Below are 14025 nucleotides of genomic sequence, written 5' to 3' on the forward strand. Positions count from 1 at the left end.
GGCAGTTAAGGATCCCACTCTTGGAGAAACACCTTGGCGGGAAAAGCTTAAGAAGACCAAAGGAGCAAGGGTTAAGGACACTTAGTTAGTTCATTTTTGAGATCTAGATATTTTTTTGGGAGAGGAGAGTTAGTTACACTTTGGGGAGAAGAAGAGGGAGATTCCAAGCTTCACTAGGGTTCATCCTCATCTAATTTCTGAATTTTCAATGACTTTTTGGTGAGATCCATTATAATTCTCACTCCACATTGTTCATGTCATAGATTTTCTTCTCCAATTTCAAGTAGTAGATGCAATTGATCAATCCTCATAGATCTAGAATTCAACTTTGTAATTTTGGATTTCGTCTCTATTTCGAGAATTCGATTTTCATTGCCACTCTTTGAGACTTGTTGTTAGATCTTTGTGTTGCAATACTTTCAATTCGACTTTTCATCTCATTTTACTATGACTTTCCTTCTTGCTCATCACATGTTTGATAAAATGACAACACTAGCTATGGAGTAGAATTTTCACACTTGGCATAGGGTTTGGTCCTTGGAAGAAGTTGAATAGTTGTATCAATAGTTGATTTGGAATTAGGGATTGCTAGTTGGCTTGGAGTGCACTAAAGCTAGATTCCCATAAGGTGAGGCTAGGACTTATGACTCAAGTTGATTGCTTTCATTTGACCTCCCTCTATACCTAGGGGATAACTAAATGAAGCAAGGCCTAATTGTTGTCAACATTGAATTGACTATAAAGATAGAATTTCTAATGCCAACCCTAAGCCAAGTCTTTTGATAATTGATTGTTTGCTTCTCATTACTTTGCTAAAACCTTCAAAGAATTCCAACAAGGCTTACTAAATCAATAAGATGCACACTTTGGCAATTCCAAGGGAGAACGACTCGGGAGACTAGTACTCTCGGATATAGATTGTAGATTTGTTTGATGAAGGATTTTGCGTCGGTTTAGACTATACTACGATTGATCATTTGATAATTTCTATACCGGCAAATATTCATTTGTCATTCGCTCTACTCTGCCATTTTTCTAATCCCTTCTGCTATGAGTTCATGAACCTTGATCTCTCCGCCTTTGAGTATACAGTGCACCAGTGTGGCTCTCTTGAGATTCACCTCCGAGTTGTTCACTGCTGGGAGGATGGACCTCCTTATAATTTCGAACCACCCTTTTGCTTCCGGGGTGAGATCTGCTCTTTTGATGAACCTTGGTTTCCTATCTGCATATCTTTCCCAGTCAGCTCCTGGTACACAAAAGTCTTGCACAATCTGGTCATGATCAGGGTTGTTGTCCATTCTTGAATGATAACTCTCTTTTTCAAACGGTTTGGACCGCAGCTTTAATGCCCTCATGACACTCATGGGACCAAAATCCACAATCTTTCCTCTCACAAAGCTTGTATATGACTCATCTGCCTTATTATATCGGACCGCATTTGCATAAAACTCTCTTATAAGATTTGCATTCACCCTAATGACCGGATCAGTAAGGAGCTCCCATCTTCTCTTTTTTACCTTCTTTGTGATTTCGGGACACTCATTTTTCCTAACTTGAAATCCAAGCTCATAAATGATCTCCTTATCCACCATCCATCCGTATTGCAATGCATGGTGCAAGCTTCTAAATCTCTTTTCATTATACGGGTGTTGCTCCATAGGTTCCTTTCCCTTCCTACTTTTAGAGCTCGAAGATGCCATGAATGAAGGTTAATGCGTGAAGTTAGCAGGGGTGTGGAGACTTTTGGTATTTAGGGTTGAGTGCAATGAAGGGAGTGAAGGGGAACCCGAAATGGAGAGGTGTGAAGAGTGGGGTACGGAACAAGGATCACTTATATAGAGAGGTTGTGAGTGAATGGAGGGTGTGGATTGATGGAGTGGTTGTTTGATGGACGGTTGGGGTTGTGCATGTAGAAAGGACAAGGATCATCACTTTATGATGGAGATTGCTCGGTCTCCAAGGGTCCCATTTTTTCCAATTTTGCATGGCAACATTTTCCAATGATTTCCCTTTTTAGAACAAGTGTATAGTCCTTGCTTTTGTGGTGTCCGAACCTTCTTCCTTTAATTGTCCAATCTATCTCTTTCAATGCTTCTTTCCTTTTCTCTATAAAAATAAAATAAGAAAAATCAATATCATAAAAAGTTTTTAAACTTTTCGGCTAGAATGATAAAGAGAAGAAAAGATCTTGTTTATTCATGAACTCCAACTAACTAACTAACTGTGTATCCTTATATGCACATTGGTGGCACCATGGGGTGATACCAAACTTAGTTTGGAGCACTGTGATGAAAAGTTCTGTTCAAAGCTCCAAGACTAGCATGCTCTCAGTTGCATTCATGCTTTCTTGGCATACTTTGAACACCAGACTTGTTCTTCACTATACACTGCAATATAAGGACTTCACCAAGTTTGGGTTGGAATTCATGAATATTAACTTATTCACTAGTAAAAGCTAATAAAACATGGGTTGCCTCCCATGAAGCGCTTCTTTAGCGTCACTAGCTTGACGTTTCTCCTTCATCAGGGAGGTTGATAATGCTTCAAGTCCTCCCCTCTTGCCTTGGACTTATATCCATTGGTTGTATCAATGATCTCTGCATGTTCCAAGGAGAGAACTCTGTTGATAGTGAAGACCTTAGGTAACTGAGATGGTACAGTGGGGAGATTAGGGGGGATATCTGGGAAGTAAACTGAGATCACTTTATCTCATGGAGAGAAGCCTTCCGTAGGTATCTTCTTGTTCCTCCACCCCCTTGGTACCTTCTTCTTTGTCCCTTTTAATGCTGCCTTGCTCTTGGCGACTTCTTCGTCTAAGGGAATTTTGTTGTTGTCTTCACATGCCTCTGGTGGTTTAGGTTCCTCCAGCTTCTCCTTGAGCTGTGACAACTGCTTATTTCCTTGTTCATCAACCAAGGGCTTTTCTAGATGGGCCGGTTGTGCTTCAGTGCTTGCTTCCCCTGTCAGCATCTCATTATGATCTTTGCGTGGTTCTTTGTTCTCTTGGTCTGATTGTTGTGAGAGTTTGAAGACATTAAAGCTAAGTCGTTCATCATGGATCCTTAATATTAGCTCTCCTCGCTCCACATCTATGAGTGCTCTGGCTGTAGCTAGGAATGGTCTTCCCAATATGATTGGGTGAGTGTGACTCTCTTCCATGTCCAAGATGACAAAGTCTGTGGGAAGAAAGTATTTCCCCACCTTTAACAACACGTTTTCCACCACCCCTCTTGCTTATTTTTGAGTTTTGTCAGCCAGCCTAATGACTACATCTGTGGGCAATATCTCATTGATCTGCAGCCTCTTCACCAGGGATAAGGGCATTAAGTTGATGCTTGCTCCCAAATCGCAGAGTGCTCAATCAAACATTGTTTCCCCTATGGCATAGGGGACATGAAAACTCCCTGGATCTTTTCTTTTCGTAGGTAACTGCGGTTGAATGAGGGCACTGCACTCCTTATTCGTCACTATAGTTTGGCCTCCATTGAGTGAGCTTTTCCTGGGATGCAGCTCCTTCACATACTTGATGTATGCAGGCATTTGTTGGATAGCCTTGATGAACGGTATGTTCACATGCAAAGATGCAAACAAGTCAAGAAATCTTGAGTATATTCTCTTCTCCACAGCACCATTGAGCCGTTGGGGAAAAGGTGCATAGAGTCTCAGCAGCTCCTGTTTTGAAATTTCTGGTTCTTGGTAATCTTTTTCCCCCTCCTCTACTGAGGTATCTTCGGGTTATTCTGACGGCTTGCTTGGCTTGTCCTCAGTCTCCTTATCACTTATAGTGACCATCTTGCAATCTTCCCATCTTACTTCCTTTGTTTCACCTCTCGGATTCTTCTCTGTGTCACTTGGGAATCCATCTATGGGTTTGGGAATTTGCTCAGAGAGATACCCCACTTGAGATTCCAACCTCTTGATTTTGTCTCCCTGGTTCTTGAAACTGGCTTGCACTTCCTCGTTGAACACCTTGTTGTCTTGAATCTTCTTGCTTATGCCTTCAAGTAGATTCTCAATCCTTGAGATTCTTTCATCAAATGATGATAGGTCAGGTTGAGGAGGGTTATTCTGGCCTTGATATGAATGTGGAGAGGTGTTGTTATGGGGGTGTTGATATGGTCTAGATGTGAAGTGTTGGGTGGCTGCATTGTTTGGATTTGGGCGTCTTTGAACAAGGCTTTGGTGTTGTTGATTTCCCCACCCAAAGTTTGGGTGCTTCCTCCATCTAGGGTTGTAGGTCTTGGAGTATGGATCATGATTTTGCCTAGGTGAATTCCCAATGTAGTTGGCTTGCTCCTGATTACCCTCTGCTTCTTCATTCACTCCTTCTTGGGTTGTTGATGAAGTGGAGATTGCTGCTACTTGGTTCCTCTCCATCTTCTTGGTGAGGTCAGCTAGCTGCTGGGTAATGAGCTTGTTTTGGGCCAGCAGAGCATCTACATTGTTTAGCTCCATTACCCCTCTTGTGTTCCCTCTTTTAGAAGCATAGAAGTAGTCGTTCTCTGCTACTGTTTCAATGACATCTATGGCTTCCTCAATAGTCTTCTTCTTGTTCAAAGATCCTCCGGATGAATGGTCTATAGCCTTCTTTGACTCGTAAGAGAGCCCTTCATATTCTATCCTCCCCAGCATGATTTGCTCGACCTCTTCCGCCATGGTTGTGAGCCTCTTCTTCATGATAGTTTTCCATGTTTTCTTCCATGTTTGGTTCAAAGTATTCCTCAAAGTGTTCCTCCTCTTCTTCAGCACCAACTACATCTTTTTCTCTTGCCTCCCTCCTTAGTCTAAGGAGGGTTCTCTCAGGTTCAGAATCAAAGGAAGTTAAAGCCCCGCTTCTTCTCCCTATCATACAACCAACAAGTACAAGCAAAGAGAATAGGTGCAGAAAGTATATCTGTCAGAATTACTATTAGTGTGAGTGATGCAATATATCAAACAGTTAGTGGGTTAGTGAGATGAATGGTAAATGACAAAGAAAAAGTAGGGGGAAGTGAAGAATTTAACTAAAACAGGAAGTAAATAACTCAAATAGAAAATTAAATCAAACAAAAATAAAATGCTCAATCTAGTTATCCTCCAATCTAATCATTGTTGATGCACAATCAATTCCCGGCAACGGCGCCATAAAATTGATGCACGGAAAACTTGTCTCTTAACAAATTTCCTTCGGCAAGTGTACCGAATTTGTCGTCAAGTAAAAACTCACAATAGAGTGAGGTCGAATCCCACAGGGATTGATTGATCAAGCAACTTTAATTAGAGGAATGTTCTAGTTGAGCGAATCCAGGATTTGAGTTTAGAATTACAGAAAATAAAATGGCGGGAAGGTAAATGACAGAAAAAGTAAATGCTAGAATTAAAGAACTGAAAGTAAATTACTGAAGTAAATTGCAGAATTGTAAATGGGAATGGGGGAATTGCTCATAAGAGTAAATAACAGAAATTAAAGAGAATGGGTAAGATCAGAAATGGGGAGTTCATTGGGCTTAGGAGATGTTACATTCTCCAGATCAATTTTATTTTCATCTCTTCCTCAATCAATGCACTCATTGATCTCCTTGGCAATCTTAAGTGATTGAATTACAATTTCTTGTAATTCAATCTCTCAAATATTGATCAATAACCAATTCCTTGGTCAATTGCTCATGAGAAGAGATGAAGTATGGTCACTGATTATACCACATGCATTTCCCAAATCAAGTTTTGAGAGGATTATAGTCATATATCCATCCAAACCCAATTTGGTCCGGCATGAGAAAGCATTTCTAGCTTGATCTTTTCATTCCTTTTTCAAGGATCAGAAGAGATCCAAGTATGAATAGCTTATTTTCCAAGATAACTGCCCAATTGGATGAAGATCGAAAGCTTTCAAGTAAAATCAAGAGAAAAGATAGAAGAAGAATAATGAAAACTAGTATTGATCCATCAAATTACAATAGAGCTCCCTAACCCAATGAAAGGGGTTTAGTTGTTCATAGCTCTGGAAAATGAAAACAAAGATGGAGAATACACGATGAAAACTAGAAGTGCAGAGAAAGTAAATACATAGAGTAATTCTATGCCCAGAGGCTCCCTATATTTTCTAACTCTCCAAAATAATTCAAAGTTACTCCTATATATACTACTCTTCTACTCTTCTAGTTGGTTCTTCAAGTCTTGGGTCTGGGCCTTTGGATCTTGAGTTTGAAGCAGTTATCTTCTTCATTGGGCTTGGCTTTACTTGCAGAGAGAAATTGTGAAGTGGGCAGAGACTTTAGCTCAGGACGTTAGTGGTGTTAACGTTCAGTGAAAATATGGGTTCGAGAACATTAGTGACATTCAACTTTCTCACTAACTTTCCTTACCCAAGTAAGAGCCACGTTAACCTCAACGTTAGTGGCACAAACGTTGCCACTAACGTTGCCTCTTTGTCCTTCGTGCATGTTATTGGGACTCAACTTTCCCAATAACGTTGAGAAGCCTCCCCCTTCCCAATGTTAGAGTCCACGTTAACTCAGTTAATGTGGCTCTTTTAACGTAGGCTTGCCAACCTTCGAGAACGTTAGTGACACTTAATATTGTCACTAACGTTCCAATGTGCCCCTTAGCTCCCACGTTAGAGTCCACGTTAACTAGGTTAACGTGGCTTCTAGCGTGGCCTATGCTAGCCATCTCCAACGTTAGTGACAAAGTTGAGTGTCACTAACGTTGGTTCAACATTACCTTATCCACGTTAGCTTCCACGTTAACTAAGTTAACGTGGGAGTTAACGTGGGTCATGGTGGCATGTGTGGGCTCCTTCCAACGTTAGTGACAATGTTGGGTGTCACTAACGTTGGCGTCACCTTGTTTCTTCACGTTAGCTTCCACGTTAACTAGGTTAACGTGGGAGTTAACGTGGCCTAGTGTGACTTGGCCAACGTTAGTAATAATGTTGAATGTCACTAACGTTGGCTTCCCCCCTTTCTTCTTAACGTTAGAGGCCACGTTAACTAAGTTAACGTGGTGACTAACGTGGCCACTTATGAGCTTGGTCCAACGTTAGTGATAATGTTAAGTGTCACTAACGTTGGCTCCATTTCCTTTCTTCCACGTTAGAGTTCACGTTAACTTAGTTAACGTGACTCTTAACGTGGGCAATGATGGCTTCGAGAGCGTTATTGGCAATCACTTTTCTCATTAACTTTGCAAGTTACTCCCATTCCACGTTAGTGTTAACGTTAGTGTAACTAACGTAGCCACTAATGTGGTTCTTCTTTGCTTCTTTTGTCCTGAAATCAAGCAATAAAGTGCATCAAAGTTCTAGTCCAAGTCATGGGAAATGCAACATCCAATTTGTCCTTAAATTAATGCAAAATCCTCATGAAATCATGTAAAGTGCACAATGCATGCTTGAATCAAGATGTAAGTGAATATCTACCCAAAACCAGCTTATTTCCTACGGAAATGCATGAAACTACCCTAAAAATAGTAAAGAAAAGGTCAGTAAAACTGGCCAAAATGCCCTGGCATCACTTACCATAGTTCGCTGATGACCGTTCGCAAGAAGAGGATTCTGCTCTAGATAGTCTTCTGAGTCTAGGGTGAATATCATTCTCAGATTATATGTATATACTGTGAGACCAGCCAACGTCTGCACCCCGTTTGTACGTGAACTTTAACCTAAACCCTGTGTACGAGACTCCTGTTGTGTGGCTACTTGATGAGGTACCAAAGAGACGTCATATGGCAATGTCTGACCGTGCAAAGGAGTAGTAGAAAATGTTCCACCTTTTGATGATGTTCCACCTGACTTGAGTTTTGAAGACCTAGAACGTACTTTCCCTCGCTTTAGTAGTTTAGAGATACTAAGTGAGTATAGAGTCTAGGCTAGCCTGGGTGCCAGCTTAGGGACTTCTTGAACAGGTCAGGACCTGGGACGTTGTATGTATATATATGTATATAGTTATTATCTAGCTATATCTAGGGGTGTTCTAACTAAAAGTCTATACTTAAATAAAAGTTGGATCACTGAATGTTGTTGACTGCTTGTGATGTATTTATGTGTGGTTGTTTATAACTGTTTTATCTGTTATCAGTTGTGGATTGATTATGAATGATTCCGTCTATTAATCCAAATGTTTTCAAAAAAGATACCCTGCAAATTAACTACGTTTTTAACAACGAATCAGGCTCATATGATAAATAATAGATAATAATTAGGAAGACAAATTGGTAGCGCTCAGTTTCTGGTATGATCTAGACATATTGAAAATTGGGTCTTTACAATTTGGTATCAGAGCAGTTCATTTCCTGTGGAGCCTGGGAAGTGGACTGACTATGCTCTATTGCATACTCTGCTTGTGTGTCTCATGCTGTTAGGGTATCTTTAAGATACATTGGGCATGAATGTCTATGAGTGCTCATTTTGGAAATGTTCGTACTTAACTTGAGATATTAAAACTGATCACCTTAATGTTGATTGTTTGGTGCGGATAAGACCTCAATGACTGTGAATAGGCATGGTTTAATCGAGATCCAAACGACAAATCGATGTGAGACCAGCTATCCTAATAGCTGTTATGATATACATGGCAATGACTATGTTAGATTTGGATGCTGTAAGGAACGGACCTACCTCTTCGTCAGGATGGCTTGAAGAAAGTAGATAGCTTGAAGATGGATTCTGCACGTGGCTGAAATTTTGAGGGAAAAATTTTCTTTTAGGAGGGTAGGATGTAACAACCGTGATTTTCGAGTATGCGAGATCTTTTCCGAAGGCACGGAATCCTCCGGAAGATCAGTAAGGGGAGAACCTCTGATATATCATCAAGTATCTCAATCCTCATTGTCATTATGTCATCTTTAAGATAGAACCTTTTCTGAGGCACGCTCGATAACGTAGTCACGAAAAACCCAGTTTTTGAATCGTATTGGTTAAGAGTTTTGATTCTGTTTTTTGTAAATAGTCTCAGTTTGACGAACCGGACTCGATTCATGAGAGAAGAGAGATAATAGGATAATATTATCATTATATTAGTATTAGAAGCTTCTTGAATGATATTATAAGGTTACCTGGTCTGTTTTAGTTAAAAACAGGAAATCGGTTAAACTGGGTTCACAGTTTACTGGTGCAGCTTAGCACCGGCACTCTCTGATGACTTTAGCAATGCTAAGGACTCATTATACATGTTTTATTCTCATAATAAATATGTTACTGGTGTCATTTATGCTACTAGCTCAGAAAATAATTTTTAGAGATGTTTTTACAAGTGTTCCGATATATCTAGTTTTAGCAGTTATACACCTGAGATATTTTAATATTATTTTAATCCACCTCCAAGCCAACCAATCACAACTCACCTTACACCCCCAAGACACTCCAAGGCTGGTCATGTACTCCCTTTGGCCGAAATTGAAAGGAGAGAAAAGAGAGAAAACTTCATGAACACTTAATCTTCAAAGCTTGATTTCTTCTGAACTAAAACTCAAATCAAAACTCCGATTTCACCAAAATGATCCTTTTTTCTTTCTCTACATGATCATATGACTTATCAAGGCTGGAAATAAGGTGAGATGGCTATCTCCCTCCCACTTCAATTTGGTTTTCAAGGAAAACCATGCAAAACATGTGTTTTCTTGATGTTTTTCCTTAGGAATCATGCTTAACTTGACTTAAGGGCCAAGAAACGTGAATTTACAGCAAGTATAAGGTTAGAAATCACTTCCTAACATGCTGAGTGAGATTTGGTCAGTTGAGAGTTTTTGGATTTAAAGTTGTTCTTGATGTGATTTAGGAGGAAAAAGTGCTTAAGCACCACCTGAAAGTCTAACTGAATTAGGAGCAGCAAAACTAGGTAGGGGTTGACGAATTTAATCTTGATTGATTGTGTTTGAGTTGTGTGATTATGATATGGTTTTGCTGTACTTGAAAATTGATTGTTTGTATGAGTAATTCTTGTTGAAATTTTGGTGAAAATTTGATGAAATTCAAGCTATGAATGTGTGTTCTTGGGGCAGCTGGAAAAACAAAATCCTAAGCTTAAATTGAGGTTCAATTTGTGTTGAAATCATGTAGAAAAGATGGGATTTTAGTGGCTGCTAATTTATTATGAATTATAGTAAAAATCAATTGATGAAAAGACTGAAAAACGGGTAAAAACAGAGAAAGAATCTGAAGAATTTATGAAGAACATGAAGAATACTTTGAGTGTGATGAAGAACAATGAAGAACAGGCCTTAGATCTTAAAAAGGGCAAGGAAGTAAAATTTTTGGTGTTTAAGGGGTTGTTTGGTAATTTCTGAAAGTTAGGGTGGTAAAAGTAGAAATATTAAAAGTTACGGATGGTAAAAAGTGAATTTTAAAGGTTAAAAGTAAAAGTAAGTTAATTTTCGAAAATTCAATGAGAAAATAATAAAAAATAATAAAATATTAAATAATAATATTTAATTAAAAATAATATTTTAATAAAAATAATCAAATAATGCGAAAAAGGCAGTTTTTTGTAAAAGCTTTAGAAAGACAACTTTAACAGGGTTAGGTATTATATGAAAAGTTAAACTGTTTCAGTATAGACTTAATGAACCTATACTTGGGGCAGGCTAACTAATCATACCGAAATTTACAAAAGCTTTAAATACATACGTTAAACAGAAAAAGCAGAATAAAGTAAGGAAGCGCAGAGAAAAGAACAAACAGAGCAGAATAAAGAAACAAAGCAAAGAGAGTAATATGATAAAGAGCAGAGGACCTATTGAGATGTCATTTGTTGCATTAAGGCAACCTCAGAGATATCTATATGTTCATCTGCTGCATTGTGGCAGTCAGATAGATAACGGTGCGACTACTGAGAAACGCTTTCCTACAGTACAGATCCATATTTTATTTCTGTAAGGCAGAGGGGTTATTTCCTACTACAGAGTACCGTGACCACCTGTTCAATTTTTGTAGTAGCAGAAGGGTTATTTCCTGTATACAGAAGGTGTTTCGGCATACATCCCTGCAGTGGCAGATGTGTTATTTCCTGCGTGCAGTGGACCCTGTGGTGGCAGAGGGGTTATTTCCTGTACACAGGGGTATAGCCAATAGGAAAGCCTTATCCAGACAGAGGTTGCTGGATAACGTCGGGAGCGGGTTAGTAACCGACAGATGAGCTCATTACCTGCGCTAGGGGTAGACATGCATCATACTTGGTTGCACATTTCCTTTGTTATGGTTGTGGTATGAATGTATGCATTCCTTGTTTGTATTCCATTCTCTGCGCTTGTGATATTTTCTTGTATTCTTCTGTTTGTGTTCTGCTATCTGTTTTCTCTATTTTCTCTACTTATCTGTGTTTTCTAATTACTGCTTCCTTGTATTCTGCTAATAGTCTGCTAAACAACATAGAATTAATGAACGTAACTAATAACCCCGACCCTACTAAGAACTCCGCAGTTCTTACCCCTTCTCTCTCCCTTCCCCCTTCAGAAGGAAGTAAGAGTACCTTACCATAGTTCGCTGATGACCGTTCGCAAGAAGAGGATTCTGCTCTAGATAGTCTTCTGAGTCTAGGGTGAATATCATTCTCTGATTATATGTATATATTGTGAGACCAGCCAACGTCTGCATCCCGTTTGTACGTGAACTTTAAACTAAACCCTGTGTACGAGACTCCTGTTGTGTGGCTACTTGATGAGGTGCCAAAGAGACGTCATATGGCAATGTCTGACCGTCCAAAGGAGTAGTAGAAGATGTTCCACCTTTTGATGATGTTCCACCTGACTTGAGTTTTGAAGACCTAGAACGTACTTTCCCTCGCTTTAGTAGTTTAGAGAGACTAAGTGAGTATAGAGTCTAGGCTAGCCTGGGCGCCAGCTTAGGGACTTCTTGAACAGGTCAGGACCTGGGATGTTGTATGTATATATATGTAGTTATTATCTAGCTATATCTAGGGGTGTTCTAACTAAAAGTCTATACTTAAATAAAAGTTGGATCACTGAATGTTGTTGACTGCTTGTGATGTATTTATGTGTGGTTGTTTATAACTGTTTTATCTGTTATCAGTTGTGAATTGATTATGAATGATTCCGTCTATTAATCCAAATGTTTTCAAAAAAGATACCCCGCAAATTAACTACGTTTTTAACAACGAATCAGGCTCATATGATAAATAATAGATAATAATTAGGAAGACAAATTGGTAGCACTTAGTTTCTGGTATGATCTAGACATATTGAAAATTGGGTCGTTATAGGAGTGGATCTCAAAACTTAGTTGCGGATCATTTAAGCCGCCTTAAGAATTTAAAATTTGACCCATTTCCGATCAATGACTCATTCCCATTGGATAGTTTGCATGCTATGTCGGATAGCTTTCCTTGGTTTGCCCCAATGGCGAACTACTTGGTTGCAAAAATCTTCCCTCCCAACTTCTCTAAAAACCAAAGGGACAAGTTGAGGAGTAACTTCAAATACTACATTTGGGATGACCCTCACTTGTGGAAGAGGGGAGTAGACCAAGTAATTCGAAGATGTGTGCCGGAATCTGAAATTCAACCTATTCTTGAAGCTTGCCATTCGTCCGAATGTGGTGGCCACTTTGGCCCACAAAGGACAGCTAAAAAGGTGTTGGATTGTGGATTCTGGTGGCCAACCTTATTCAAGGATGCTAACCGGTTCTATGTGTCTTGCCATCAGTGTCAGAAGTCGGGAAACACGTCCCAAAGGGATGAGATGCCTCAGCAACCTATGTTGTTCTGTGAGATATTTAATGTATGGGCATTGACTTTATGAAAACGTTTCCCAACTCAAGTGGGTATCTATATATTCTGTTAGCGGTTGACTACGTGTCAAAGTGGGTAGAAGCAATACCTACCCACATTGACGACGCCAATACCATCATTTCTTTTATTAGAAATCACATTGTATGCCATTATGGGTCGCCACGAACAATCGCGAGCGACCAAGGATCCCACTTTTGTAACAGAAAAGTAGAGGCATTACTCAAGCGCTATGGGGTATTGCATAAGGTTGCCACTGCTTATCATCCGCAAACCAACGGGCAAGCGGAAGTGTCCAACCAGGAGATTAAGAGAATCTTGGAGAAAGTGGTCAATCCACAAAGGAAGGATTGGAGCTTCTGGTTAGGAGATGCACTATGGGTGTATAGGATGGCCTACAAGACTCCGTTAGGGATGAGTCCCTTCCGGATCGTCTATGGTAAGGCATGCCACCTTCCAGTGAAAATTGAGCATGGAGCCTATTGGGTGGTAAAGCAGTGTAACATGGATTTCACCAAGGCGGGTGTGGCCAGTAAATTACAGCTAAAGGAGCTCGAGTGTTTGAGGATGGAGGCATATGAGAATGCCCGGATATACAAGGAAAATACTAAAGCCTTTCACGATCACCACATCCGAAGAAAGGATTTTCAAGAAGTTGATGAGGTTCTCCTCTACAACTCGAGACTGCGATTTATGCCTGGTAAGCTCCATTCTAGATGGGAAGGACCCTTCAAAGTGAAAAAGATAAAGCCCTATGGAGTGGTAGAATTATTTGATCCTCAAAGTGACATAACTTTCAAAGTGAATGGACATAGAGTGAAGAAGTACAATGGTTACAAGTCACCAAGAGAAGTGGTAGTGCTCCTACTTGAGGATGCACCAATAGGAGAGGAAGCTTAAGCGAAGGACCATCCAACTTAAGGACGTTAAAGAGAAGTGCTTGGTGGGAGGCACCCCACCGTGGTAAGATCTTCCTTGTGTATACATTCTTGTTTTTAGCTCTAGATTTTTTTGTAAATTTTGTGACTTCTTGATGTTGTTGATTGCATAGGATTGCTAGTTTTGTTTATCTTGTTGGATAACTAGGATGTTTAGATAGATTTCATCATTTTGGCATGGATGAATTGTTGAAGTAGAGAAAATTCTATGTTTTGAATACTGCATGAATTTGAGATTGTTCTCTTGCCTACTAGCTTAAACACCTGCCAAGAATATATTAGAATATCCTTTTCTATGTTGTTTAGAAAAAAAAAAGCAAGGAAAAAGGGCTTCCGCGCACGAGTGCACTGTGCGCGCGCGCGCC

General features: G+C 39.7%; 1 protein-coding gene across 1 annotated transcript; it reads left to right on the forward strand.

Annotated features, from left to right (window-relative positions):
- On the forward strand, positions 13227 to 13622 carry LOC107607355. Its single transcript, XM_016309321.1, has one exon. The coding sequence runs from the start codon at positions 13227 to 13229 to the stop codon at positions 13620 to 13622; it is 396 nt and encodes a 131-aa protein (XP_016164807.1).

The sequence above is a fragment of the Arachis ipaensis genome, chromosome B07 (genome assembly GCF_000816755.2).
Source record: "Arachis ipaensis cultivar K30076 chromosome B07, Araip1.1, whole genome shotgun sequence".
NCBI lineage: Eukaryota > Viridiplantae > Streptophyta > Magnoliopsida > Fabales > Fabaceae > Arachis > Arachis ipaensis.